The 14,126-nt window shown below is 52.1% G+C and overlaps 1 protein-coding gene across 7 annotated transcripts in view; it reads left to right on the top strand.

Moving 5' to 3' along the window:
* Positions 1-14,126, top strand: part of NSDHL (NAD(P) dependent steroid dehydrogenase-like) — a 34,128-nt gene that overhangs the window by 7,030 nt on the left and 12,972 nt on the right. For 6 of the 7 annotated variants that reach the window (XM_034780612.1, XM_034780611.1, XM_034780613.1 and 3 more), the window contains exon 5: positions 944-1,072. The exons of the other annotated variant lie outside the window; for it this stretch is intronic. In XM_034780612.1, the coding sequence (XP_034636503.1) occupies positions 944-1,072 (129 nt within the window). The remainder of the gene's footprint in view (positions 1-943; positions 1,073-14,126) is intronic. 7 annotated transcript variants of the gene reach the window in all.

Here is a 14,126-nt window from a genome sequence, read left to right as displayed (position 1 = left end):
CCCCCCCCCCCCCCCCCCCCCCCCCGCTTCCCGGAGCACTGCTTTATCGCATTATATCTGAATTTGTGTTATATCGGGTCACGTTATATCGGGGTAGAGGTGTATCTAAAGGTTTATTAACTGGGGGGGAAGAGTTAGTTACAACTTAAAGCAAGCAAACGTATACACACAAATGACTTACCATCTAAATTCTAAGAGTGACAGAGATGTAGTAATCTGTCAATTCAAAGTGTCTTTCAGAGCAGACCCAGGAGACAGCCCCTGGGGATCTCTGGCTTCAGTTTGGTTGCTCTGGCCCTGTGAGAGTTCAAACTGCAAAGAGAGAAAAAAATCTTCCTGTGACTTTGTTTTATTAGAATTTCCCAGGTGTGAGAGGCCCATTAACCAGTTCATTGTATTGTGATGTTCCTTGATGGCCCATCTGATTTTGATAGCCCTTTGGGATGCCTGGGTTCACAAGTTCAGAGTAAATATTTTCCAAGTTATAAAGCAAAACTTACGCATTTTCTTAGTATGGAATACCAACATTACATGTGAAATTAATGTATGCAAAAATTTACAAGCATTTCGTAGAGTCTAAACATTAAATACGTTAGTTTTTTTGAACAAAACTAACGTACAGGTGAACTGGTCTGGTTTCCAGCTATGAGTTTGTCAGTTCTTAGCTAATGCCTGCAGCATGGGTAAGAGCTGGCCCAATCTGGTCCGCCAGTATGTGCCGTCTAATGGAGATCAGTTATGAATATGGGGTTTTTATAACCTGTAATTTTCAGATCACTTTCAATTAAAGCATCTCTAAAAGAAACTGCTGCATTCTCTGTAGAACTAGCCAAGAAGAGGCTAATATTGTTCCTTCTCATTGACTTTTCATGCAGCCTTTGTAAACAATATATCTTTTGGCTTATCCTCTAACACATTACGTTTCTTCCCTAACCGTTGTCAGAAACTGGTGTTAACCAGTAGTGCCAGTGTAGTCTTTGAGGGCACAGACATCAAGAATGGAACAGAAGACCTCCCTTATGCAAAGAAGCCCATCGACTACTATACAGAGACCAAGATCCTGCAGGAGAAGGTATACAGCACCATGCTGCTAATACTATCACACTCTGTGCTTAAACCAGCATTTCTTCTTTGAGTGATAGTCCCTATGTGGATTCCAAAAGTGGGTGCGCATGCATGCCAGATGCCGGAGCCGAAACTGTTCACAGTAGTGTCCATTGTTCTGCGCATGCTGAGGCTTTAAGAGGTTGCGTGGGTCGACGCCGCTCCATTTCCCTCTTACCGCCACATGGCCAGAGTCGGAACCCCTGTTCCTTGCTGCTCTTAGCTTGATAAGAGAACTGCTTCTGTCCATTGTACATAGTTTTTTTTCTTAGTTTGTTTTTTGTAGTGTACTTACTTGTTTATCATTAGTTAGCAGTTTTCCCTGGACTTCTCCCCTCTGGGAACTTTTTGCCCGGCAAGCTGGGTTCAAATATAGTGCTTCGTGTCTGCAGTCCTTTTCTGTGAGCGACGAGCACCAACATTGCCGTGGCGAAGCTCATATTGCTGCCCACTGCTCTATTTGTCGATCGTTTCTGTCACGCCTCTGCAAGGCCAGAGAATGTCACCTCCGCAAAAACCTCATGGAAGAGGCAATGCGACGCAACCACGTGTGCTTCCAGGATCTGCTGGAGCGGGGTTCAACACTGGTAGTGAACACCTCTCCAGAACCACCCCACGCAGCACCAGCTGCATAAAAAGCACACTCGTGGGCACAAAAGATGCTCCCTGATGGCAACTGCCTCCAAGCAGTGTTGCCTCCCTGAGCTGTGCCAGGTCAGGTAAGAAGTTGCTTGCCAACTCAGACACTCCTTCTCCAAAGAAGTCCTGCTCTGAGCACAAATCTAAGACCTGCGCTCCACTGGCACTGTCACTGGCCACAGTGTCTGGCCTGCCGCTGTCGCCTCTGGCTCTGTTCAGCCTGCCAAGTCCATCCAGACGTACCTGCCCAGTACTATGTACGCCAGGAGCTTGTCTCCCCTTACATCAATGGCTGAGCTTAGTCTGCCATACGTGGTCTCCCCGCCTTGTCCCGGGACCTCTGTCACTATTTGCCTACCATCCCCCGTGGAGCTGCTCCTATTCCAACCTTCTCCACTTTTCTACGCCGGGCCCATCTACTGTTGCTCCTGGACTGTCCTCCCACACCAGCGGTGCCAGTGGTCCTGACGGCTCTGCCCCTACCAGACCTGTCTTCTGAATCTAAGTGGTCTTCCGAACTGAACACCGCATTCTCGCCTGTACGGTCCTACAGCTCGGACCTTCAGTGCCATCCATACCCTCCCGCATACGCCCCACCGGCCAATCCATGGTACCATTACTTCCGAGCACCACCGCTGCCTGGTGACCCATATCCCGGGCCATACTGGGCCATGTGGAAGCCCTACCATGACCATGGCATGCCAGCTCACTCATGACACTGTCCATCCCCAACGCACGTGGCCCCTTCCTCCATCTTTGATGACCCATAGGCTGTCCCTGATCTGGCGGCACTGGTGTTACTGACAGTGACCTTACCAACCCCAGTCCATACAGGTGCTTCCTCGTCTCCCGATGATGCCATCATCCCTCCTACACTCATCTTCTGCTGACCTACTGCAGTACCAGGACTTATTTCAACATATGAACAACACCCTCAATCTGCCTATCCAAGATGTCCAGGACCCACAGGATCAATTCTTGGACATCCTAGGATCTCCTGGACCCTCGCATATTGCCCTCCCCATTCACAACGCACTCTTACAACCGGCCCAGGCTGGCACACCCCAGCTTCCTGTGCCTCAACACCGAAGCGGATGGAATGCCGCTATTGCATTCCTTCGAAGGGTGTGGACGTTTTCACCTACCCTCTCTGTAATTCGCTGGTGGTCCAACCTGTGACTGAGCATGCCTGCTGACACCTGTGGTCTACATCCCTGATTGGGCTGCCAAGAAGTTGGACCTCATGGGCTGTAAGGTCTGCTCCTCTGCTGGCCTTCAATTCTGCATCACCATCTTGGCCAAGTATGACTTCCTATCATACTCCAAGCCTGTAGACTTCCAGGCCTTCCTTTCCCCCCAGAGAAGCAACAAGACTTTCAGTGCCAACTGGATGAAGGCAAGTTGGTGGCCAAGGTTGCTGTCCAGGCTGTGGTTGATGCTGCCAATACTGCATCCTGCTTGCTAGCATCCAGGGTCGTTCTTCACTGGGATTTCTGGCTTCAATCCAGTGGCTTCCCAAAAGAGGTCCAAACCACCCTTGAGGACTTCCCCTTTGACAACCATAAGTTGTTCAGCTTCGAGGTGGATGAGTCCCTATACTTCCTCAAGGACTCCTGTGCCACTCTCCAGTCCCTGGGCCTTCTTCTCTCTCTCTTCCCTCCCCCCTCCCCCTGTTACCAACAACTCTCCTCCTTCCGACCACGTACCAGCCTTACCACCAGCCCTATCCTTTTCGGCACCGCCTGTGCACCCAGCGATTTTGCTACCCTGCCACTGCTTCCTCATCTGTCTCCAACATTCCTCAAAATGGCCCTTTTGACTCCTTCCCTGAGATCCATTAACCGCCCCACCACCTTCCCGTCACTCCACAGGTGATTTTCGAGGGTCACCTTGCCCTCTTTGCTCACAACTGGGGCAACATTACCACAGACTGCTGGGTTCTGGACATTGTTAATTGTGGGTACCTGATTGAGTTTATCTCCTTCCCAACTTGCTGCCCATCCCGGGAGCACCCTGCCACATTATCACACTCATCCCTCCTCCAGAAGGAAGCATATGCCTTCCAACTCAAGCGCTGCTGGGGCTTCTGTTCCCCTATTTCCTCTTTTCGAAGGACAGTGGCCTCAGTCCTGTTTTGGACCTCCGCCTTCTGAACAAATTTATTTGCAACTTCCATTTCCTCATGGTTCACCCTCCCCCTCATTATTCCCCCTCTCCCCATGGAGCTTGGTTCACAGTATGAAGGCATCCTTTATTTATATTTCCATATCGACATCCACCCTGCTCATCGCAAGTTCCTCTGCTTCACAGTCAAACACTCTTATTATCAGTTCTGGGCCCTCCCCTTTGGGATTGCTAACACCCCCCGCATCTTCACAAAGGTCTTTGCCCTCGTGTTAGCACCGCCTGGGCCATTCTGTGTTCCCATGCTTAAATGATTGGCTCTTCATGGTATCATTCCAAGCCCATCTCCTCACCACTATTCAAACTCTGCGTGCCCTCCTTGGCACCCAAGGGGTTTTCATCAATGAGGAAAAGTCTATCTTCACCGCTACCCATTCCCTCACCTTTATAGGCGCTCGTTGCAGCCTGGGCTTACCTTCCCTCAGAATGCTTCCCCACTCTCATCACCCTCCTTGTACAGCTCTGCTGACACCTGTGTACACACATCCGTCTTGCCTCTCCCTTCTGGGTCATATGGCATCCTGCACCTCCGTTACCCCATACACCCATCTCCATTTGTGCTGCCTCCAACTGTGGCTCCGTCCATCTACAACCTGCAGTCCAACCACCTCAACAAAATGGGTCCTCATTCCTCCACCAGTTCTCACCTCTCACCTGGTGGCGCAATCCAGCCACAGTTTTGACTGGCGTTCCCTTCGCACGTCCCACACCCCACCTTACCCTCGCGACAGATGCTTTGCTCATTGGCTGGGGTGCTCATCTAGACGACCATGTGGCTCAGGGCCTCTGGTCACTCAAGGAAGCACGGATACATCTCGGCATCCTAGAGCTGCAAGCTGTTTGCCTTGCCTGCCGGGCCTTCCTGCCTCTCCTTCGATCCCGCTATGTACAACTGCTGTTGGACAACATGACAGCTGTTGTTACATCAACAAGCAGGGTGGAGCCCAATCCCGCTCTCTCTACTGAGGCCATCCTCCTGTGGAACTGGTGCCTGCAACATGTCGTCGTACTGGAGGCAGTACATCTTCCTGGAACCAGCAACTCCGTGGCAGACATGCTCAGCCATTCCTTCCATGCCAATCACAAGTGGGAACTTTACAACTCCGGTCCCTTTTCCACCTGTGGGGCATGCTGACTTGGGACCTCTTTGCCATGCCAGAAAACCACAAACTTCCTCTCTTTTTTTGCTCCACGGGTGCTCTTGGCCCAGGCTCCTAGGGCAACGCTCTCCTCGTTCCCTGTACCCCCAGTCTATGCTATGCTTTCCTCCCTGTTTCCTTACTTCCCCAAGTCCTCCGCAAAGTATGGTGAAATTGCGCAACTCTTCTCAGAGCCCCCTCCTCGCCCCGCCGGTATTGGTACATGGCTCTCCTCCACCTCTCTGACCCCTAGATATGTCTTCTGGACGTCCTGAATCTCTTCACACAACATGGCTGACTATACCACCCCATCCTGGGTCCTTTCCACTTCATGGCCTGGTATTTGATGGGGCTTATGCTTGACAACGCATGTTCCTCTCCTGTTCGTGGCATCCTTTCCCAGAGTTGCCACCCATCTACTAGGGCATGTTACCAAGCCAAAGGGTGCCGTTTTGTTGCCTGGCTCCCCTTGGACTATCTCCGTTCCTGCCATTCTGCACTACCTGCTTCACCTCTAGCAGTCAGGCCTCACCCACTCTTCTGTCTGCATCCACCTGGCGGTGCTTAGTGCGTCGATTTCTCCATCTTCACCCACCTGACTACCTCCTCCTTTTTTCATAGCTTTCTCAACGCCTTCCCCGCCATATGAAAGCCTACTCCTCTCTGGGACCGTAACCTCATCCTCTTGGCCTTCACCAAACCACCATCTGAGGCGCTTGCTACATGCTCCCTCGCCCAGATCTCTCCATGAAGGTGATCTTCTTGGTGACCATCACCTCTCTAAGGTAAGTTAGTGAACCTAGCATCCATGATGGCAGGACCCCCCTTTACTGTTTTGCAGAAGGACAAGGTATCCTTTTGTCTCCATCCCAAATTCCTCCCCTAAGTTTCCTTCCCATTTCACCTCAATCAATCTGTGCACCTCCCCACCTTCTACTCTAAACTGCAGGCCTCTCCCCAGGAATGCATTTTCATACCCTGGATGTCTGCCATGAATTGGCCTTTTACTTCCAGCGTACCCAGTGCTTTTCAGGCCTCCCCACTGGCTTTTTATCACTATTGCGGAATGTTGTTGCAGCCATGCCCTTTCATTGCAACGCCTCTTGTTGCATCATGGACCACTACATGCTTTCCCATATTTCTCTTCCCTCCCTCCCCCCCGGGAGTCATGGCCCAGTCCACACGGGCTCACACTGCTACATCCACCTTCCTGGCGGATGTCCCATGGCATGACATCTGTCGGGCTGCCACCTGTGCCTCGGTCTACACCTTTTCCGCTCATTATGCCATCGCCTCTGCCACCTCAACGAATGCTGCAGTGGGCCATGCTGTTCTTCGTATTATCTCTTCTTCCAAGCCCTCGCAGACGCCTGTGCACTACTCACTACTCTCCCACATAGGGACCACCACTCGAAGAAGAGGAGGTTACTTACTGTAACTGGAGGTTCTTCAAGATGTGTGGTCCCTATCTGGATTCCAGTCTGCTCTCTTTTTCCCTCTACTCCAGGCTGCTTTGTTGCCAGGAAGAGGGAACTGGAGCAGTGTTGACCTGCCCAGCTTCTTAAAGCCTCAGATATGGTGGTCAGCGGACACTACTATGAACAATTCCATAGTACATGGTGAGCATGCACATCCACATTTAGAATCCAAATAGAGACCGCACATTGTGAAGAGCCTCCAATTACAGTAAGTAACCTCCTCTTCCCAAAGTAGGGCATGTCTTGTGCAGTGGGGGCAGACAACTAGCCATGGGGTGGACAGACTTCTTAGTTTTTCAGAGTCTCAGCTTTCATTTAAAAAACAAGATCTCTCTAGCTCTTATGGTTGCAAAGAAAACCTTCAAAATGTGACCTAAGTATAACTGATGCAGCAAAGTTTGCCTGAGTCATTCATTTCATCAGAGCTGCTGTTCTTCTTTAGGTGGTTGCTCATGTTGATTCCATTCTAGATGTGTGTGCACCCCTGTGCACAGTTATCGGAGACTTTTGCCTTAGCAGTATCCAGAGGGCTGGCTGTAGTGCACCCTTGAGTGCTGCGCTCCTACGTTGTCATATCAGGCACCACCAGCCCTACGTCCTCTCAGTTGCTTCTTACCAACCATGGTGGTTAGTAGGAGTGCTTCTTTCCCTTACTTTGCAGGTGGTCAGCGTTTTTTTTCCCTACTTGATCTTTGTGCTATAGCTGTAAATAGTTTGTTTATAGTAGTTTCTATATAGAGTTATATAGTAAATAGGCAGTTAGGGTCCCGGCAGGGACTTTGCCCCACGCGGGACATGCCTCGGTCTCCAGGTTTTAAACCCTGCTTTGACTGCAACAGGCCTATGCCTGTTAGTGACCCGTACAGCAACTGTTTGGTGTCTAGTGGAATCCCACATAAAAGAGAAGTGTTGCATCTGGAAGTCCTTTCATCCCAGGACAAAGAACACAACATTCGTTTGATGGCCCTCCTCATGAAGGCTGCTCTTCGCCCAGCCTCAGAGCCAGCACGGCTGGTCGCAGTGTGACATTACACTCCATATTTTTTATGGAAATATGCTTATGATATGGATATGGCATAACTGAGATACACTTTATGGAAGATGGCTCATGTAAGATCACTAGAAAGGTTGATTTATTGAATGTGATTATCCAGTGTGTATGCCTGTATCATTTCTGTAACTGAAGTTAGGAATATTGACCAAGTATCTGTATTTCAATTGTGCTACTTTGGGTGTCACCCACAGTCCTTCAGGTATAACAATGAAAAACCAGACCGGGCTCATGGCTCATCAGCAAAGACAATAATGGACTGTGAAAGAGCTTAGTCTTCCTGTCGACCCTCCAGATAGCCTGCGAGTAATGGCTGCTACAACTCTGCAGAGACATGGGTCTGAGTCACCTGGTACTGGACCCCCCCCCCCCCCTTGGAATGCCAGTGTTTTTCCACTGGAAGACAAAGGGTTCCTGCCATACACAAAAGCTATATAAGGCAGGGCAGTGACATCATCGTGGTTCTCTTCCTCCCTGCCCAAAGAGACACTGGGAAACACTTGAGAAGAAGAACTGAACTGAGGGGAGAAGAATTGAGCCCAGGTTCGAAGGTTGTGTAGACTGTGAGTTTCAACAGTCTTCAGTTACCTGAAGTTTCAAGCTGCAGGCCAATGCAGCAGGCTTTCAAGAATCTCTGTAATCTGCCTGAAACAACTTTTAGGGTGAGAAATTACGATTTGTAGCCAATTTCTTTAATGAATCAAGCTCAGTTTGCGTTTTTGTTTTATTGCTTAGTAATCTGCTTTATTTTGCTATCCCTTTAACCACTTAATCTGCCTTTTAGAGTTAATAAATTTGTTTTGTTTATTATTAAACCCAGTTTGTGCAATTTCTAACTGGGGGGGGGCAAGAAGGTATTCATATCTCTCTTCACATTGAGGAAGAGGGTGAATTTTTGAGTTTGTGTTGTGCAGACAGTGCAAGACAGTATTATTTTGGGTTTATTCCCCAGAAGGGGTGTGAATGTGACTTCAGAGCTGACTTCAGTCTGTGTCTGCAGCTGGGTGTGGCCCTACCTCTGTGTGTGTGTGTGTGTGTGTGTGTGTGTGTGTGCGCGCTCTGCAAGAGGCTAATTCAGCAAAACTGAGAGGGAATACAGGCTGGTTGAGCAGGAGAAGGGGCTCAGTGAAACCACAGTACATCAGGGGGCATCCCAGCAGGGGGTCTAACCCGTCACATGCAGCACCCAGCACTTTGGCGCGTAGTGCACCTCTGGCACCAGGTTCTTCCTGGCAGCGGTCCCCTTTGCAGGTGTCCATAAAGAAGGCCAAGAAGAGGGACCCAGCACCAAGCAAACTGGATAAAGGGGCATTGGGCAAAAGACCTTGCTTGGCCTGCCCACCCACACTGGAGCCGCAAGGGGGCTCTGCCCCAGGGAGTACCACCCCCCCCAATGCACCCCATACGGACTCCAGGGAGCAGTGGGGGAGCCAGGCTGATGATGCAGTCAACGCCTTCTCAGCTCCCGGTTCCCGGAGAGCAACGTGCACTCCCACTTCAATCAACACCGCTTGTGATGATGGACCTGGCTAAGGCCCCTCACAAGGGCAAGCCTGCCGTGAGGCAAGGGCAAGCCTCCCAGAAGGCAAATGAGCACATCCGGTCTCCGGAGCCAAGGCAGAGCCACACTGTTGGTCTCCATATCAGCCCAAGTCACTGGTTTGCCTCTACAGGTCGCCAGCATCACATTCCCGGTCTCTGCCCTTGCGCCTGGACTCGCCTAGCGAGAGACACTGGTCGCCTTACAGTCAGCACTGGTTGTCTTTGCGATGATGGTCACCATCACTGAGGCCTCAGGGACGCTCTCCAACTCGGCGCCTCTCCCCCTACTCCAGGCACTGCAATGGTTAGTCGCCAGACCCAGGCCTTGAAGACCCTGCCCTGATTTCCGGAGGAAGAGGACTTTTCCGGCACGGAGGAAGTTCAGCCCCTCACCTAGACAGCAGCACAACTGGACTCTAGAAGGTGCACCTGCTATGGCAATGCTGACCTGGCAGCAGGGCTAGTGGCTGACACAGTGGCCCCATTGGAAGGCCTGGGTGTACCCGTTATGCTGATGCACCAGTCCTTGGTCGCCACATCGGCCAAACGTCAGTTGGCACCGGGTTCGGTGGTGCTGGATGCGCCGCTGGGTGCTGCGGTGGAGGAGTAGGTGCCCACCCTGAGACCTCCTTTCCCTGCTGGGGAAGATGCCTTGGGCCCTCTCTCGGTAGTCCAGTCATCCTACTCCTCTCCGGATGAGGCGGTGGCAGAGCCCTCCTGGCCTAGCCCACCAGATGACTTCAGAGATCATCAAGCGCTGCTCCGCCGGGTGGCCACCAACTTGGGCCTCAAGACGGAGGAAATGGTGGCGCAATCACACACTTTATTCAATGTGCTCTCCGCGTTCACCCCCACTTGTGTCCCACTCCCAGTCCTGAATGTTGCCAAGACCATCTGGGAAACCCCATCCTCCATCCCGTCCACTTCCAAGAGGATGGAAAAGAAGTATTTTTGTCCCCACAAATGGATTTGAATACCTATACATCCACCTGCCCCCGGAGTCGTTGGTCATGTTGGCAGCCGACAAATGGGCTGGCCAGTTCCACCCCAAAAAATAAGGAGGCCAAGAGACTGGACCTTTTTGGGTGCAAAATTTATTCCACGGCCAGTCTCCAGTGGCTAACCACCAGGCCCTTTTGAGGTGTTATAACAGGGGTCGGCAACGTTGGCACGCGGCTCGCCAGGGTAAGCACCTTGGTGGGCCGGGCCAGTTTTATTTACTTGCTGACGTGGCAGGTTCGGCTGATCGCGGCCCCCACTGGCCGCGGTTCGCCGTCCCGGGCCAATGGGGGCGGCGAGACGCCACGGCCAGCACATCACTCACCTGCACCGCTTCTCGCCGCCCCCATTGGCCCGGGATGGTGAACTGCGGCCAGGGGGGCCGCGATCAGCCGAACCTGCCGCGTCAGCAAGTAAATAAAACTGGCCCGGCCCGCCAAGGTGCTTACCCTGGCGAGCCGCGTGCCAACGTTGCCAACCCCTGTGTTATAACTTAAACTTGAGGAGGGAGTCCCACAAGTTAAAGGACTCCATGTCCCAGGAGGTGGCCCAAGAGTTTAGGGCTCTGGTGGAGGAAGGTACCGCGGCGGCCTGGTACTCCCTCCAGATGGCCGAAGATGCGGCCAATTCGTCTGCCAGGGTGGTCGTCTCAGTGGTGGTCATGAGGCACAGTTCCTGGCTCCAGATTGCTGGCCTGTCCTAGGAAATGCAGGCCTCTATTCAGGATCTCCCGTTTGATGGAGTTGGGCTGTTCTCCAACCAAACGAATGCAAGGCTGTACGGCCTAAATGACACTCAGGCCAGCCTCTGCTCACTGGGGATGCATACTCCTTAGTTTGCATGGTAGCCATTCTGGCCACCCCCACCGCCAAGGCAGTGTCAGCCTTGGCAGGGACTTGCAAGGAGAAGGGATGCTGGTTTTAGTTGCCGCCGCCCTTCATCCTCCCACTCACCGGCACAGCCTGGCTAGGCAAAACACCATGGGGCCAGAAGCGCTTGTTTTGATAGTGCGCTCGAGAGTGATGCAACAGTCACCTCCCCAGGTCTGCCCCACCTTTTCCTCGACCGTCTCCGTCCCTTCTGTTCGGCTTGGTCAAGGGTCACCTCGGACCATTGGGTGTTGGACATCATGTCATCAGGCTACACCCTCCGTTTTTCAGTCACCCCTCCCTCCCAACCCCCCTCTTCCCCATCCCTCTTCAGGGACCCTTCTCACGAGCAGCTCCTTGTTTAGGAAGTAAACAACCTACTGCAACAGGATGCGGTGGAGGAAGTCCCTGAGGAAATGAGGGGGGAAAGATTCTACTCTCACTATTTCCTGATCCCAAAGACAAAAGGGGGCCTACGTCCCATTCTGGACCTGTGATGGCTCAATAAATACCTCATGAAGTTGAAATTTTGAATGAAGTATTCATCATTCCCTCCCTATATCTGGGAGACTGGTATTCCGCTTGACTTGAGACTCTTATTTCCGTATCTCTGTCTTCCCAGTACACAAGTGGTTCCTTCCTTTTGTGGTGGGCTGGCGCCATTTCCAGTTTACAGCACTCCTCTTTGGCCTATCCTCGGCCCCATGGGTCTTTACAAAATGCATGGACCCAGTAGCCACTTACCAGAGACCCCAGGGGATCTATCCTTATCTCGACGATTGGCTCATCAAGGGTAGATCACAGGATCACGTGCAGACCAGCCTCAATCTGGTACGAGCCATGCACTGCAACTTGGGCCTGTTAGTGAACGAAAAGAAGTCAACCCTTGTACCAGTGCAATGGATAGAGTTCATCTGGGCAGATCTCGACTCCATGCCGTCAAGGGCATTCCTCCTGGAATCCCGCTTCTGAGCCATGTCGGATGTAATCTCCCATGTGAGGGATCATCCGCTCACCACCACCTGCACCTGCCTAAGGTTGTTAGGCCATATGGCGGCCTGCACCAATGTGGTCCACCATGCCTAGCTCCATCTCCACCCGCTGCAGGTGTGGTTGGTGTCAGTCTACATCCCCAACAGGCACAACCTGGACCCGGTAGTCGAGGTGCCGGATCACCTTCGGGCATCCCTGGCATGGTGACTGGACCCTGCATCAGTCTTGCAGGGAGTTCCCTTCACGGCCCCGGCCCTGTCATTGACTCTGGTGTCCGATGCTTCAGATGTAGGCTGGGGAGCCCACCTAGGAGGGTTCAGTACAGAAGGCTGCTGGTCGGGGGTCAACTGCTCCCTCCACATAAATGTCAGGGAACTCAGGGCGGTTCAGCTGGTCTTCCAGGCTTTTCGGTCCCAGCTACAAGGCAAGGTGGTTCAAGTCCTGATGGACAACACTGCCACGATGTTTTATACCAACAAACAAGGTGGAGCCAGGTTCAGACCTTTGCTGGAAAGCTCTCCAGCTCTGGGACTTCTGTGTGTAGCATGCCATTCATCTCGTGACAGTGCACCTCCCCGGGACCAGGAACGTTTTGGCGGATCACATCAGCAGAAACTTCTCATCTCGCCACGAATGGTCTCTCCATCCTGATGTGGTCGACCAGAAGTGGGGGTCTCCCCAGGTGGACCTGTTTGCAACTTGCCAGAACAGGACGTGCCACCTGTTCTGCTTGTTCCGGGGGATTGACAGGGACTTCCTGCTATACACCTTTCTACTCCTGTGGTCAGAGGCTCCGATTTACGCTTTCTTGCTGGTGTTATTGCTCCACAATGTCCTCATGAAGGTCAAGCGGGACAAGGCAAAGGTCATCCTGATCGCCCTGGCTTGGCCTCGCCAGCACTGGTTCAGTATGCTTGTGGACCTGTGAGTATTGGACTCGATGCCACTGCCCCGTTGGTTGGATCTCCTGTCGCAGAATCACAGCTGGCTGCTGCACTTCACAGCTTAGTTGCTCCATGGTTGATTACTGAGAAGTAGGAGTGCTCGGCTTGAGTCCAGCAGAGAGAGCCCTCCACTAGAGCCACCTATCTGGCTAATGGAAAAGCTTCATGTTTTCACGGATTGGGCCTGAGCAGGTCTCGCTGCAGCTGATCCTGGACTACCTTGTGCATCTTAAGCTCCAGGGGTTGTCCCTTTCATCCATTAAGGTCCACTTGGCTGCTATATCAGCCTTTCACTCTCCATCCAGGGCAGATTGGTCTTTGCGCCTGGCATGATGGTCTGGTTCTTAAAAGGTCGGGAGCAGCTCTACTCTCAAGTCCGGGATCCTGTCCCTTCATCGGACCTTAATCTGGTACTCAGCTCGCAAAAGCCCCCTTCGACCCCTTGGTGTTCTGTTCTCTTCTGCTCTCCTGCAAGGCCTCATTCCTGGCTATAACTTCTGCCCGAAGGGTTTCCGAGGTTAGGGCTCTCACATTGGAAGCGCTGTATGCTGTCTTCTTCAAGGACAAGGTCCAGCTGTGGCCACACCTGGCTTTCCTGGCCACGGAGGTTTTGCAGTTTCACACGAGCCAGGACGTATTCTTGCCAGTCTTCTTTCCAAAGCCTCAGAAGTCTGAGGAGGCACATAGGTTGCACTCCCTGGAGGTCAGGAGAGTGCTAGCCTTCTACATAGAAAGGACCACACTGTTTCGCAAACTGACTCAGTTGTTCATTGAGGTGGCAGATAGGATGAAAGGTTGTCGGGTGTCCGCCCAGAGGATTTCATTTTGGATCACTGCCTGCATCTGTTTCTGCTATGATGGGCGAAGCTGCCTCCGCCGACGATTGTCACTGCCCACTCAACTAGAGCGCGAGCCTCGGCAGCTGCCTTCCTGGCCCAAGTGCCCATTCAAGATATCTGCAGGGCCGCTATCTGGTAGTCCATTCACACATTCATGTCTCATTATGTGCTTACCCAACAAGCTCGAGATGATGCTGGCTTTAGTAGAGCAGTGCTGCAAGCCGCACGACCATGAACTCCGAATCCACCTCCATGGATACAGCTTGTGAGTCGCCTAGAATGGAATAGACATGAGCAAGCACTCGAAGGAAAAATGATTACCCACCTTTTCATAACTGTTCTTCG

Source organism: Trachemys scripta, chromosome 9 (genome assembly GCF_013100865.1).
Source record: "Trachemys scripta elegans isolate TJP31775 chromosome 9, CAS_Tse_1.0, whole genome shotgun sequence".
Taxonomy (NCBI): domain Eukaryota; kingdom Metazoa; phylum Chordata; order Testudines; family Emydidae; genus Trachemys; species Trachemys scripta.
The sequence above is the reverse complement of the archived record's forward strand: the minus strand, read 5'-3'. Positions and strand labels throughout refer to the sequence as shown.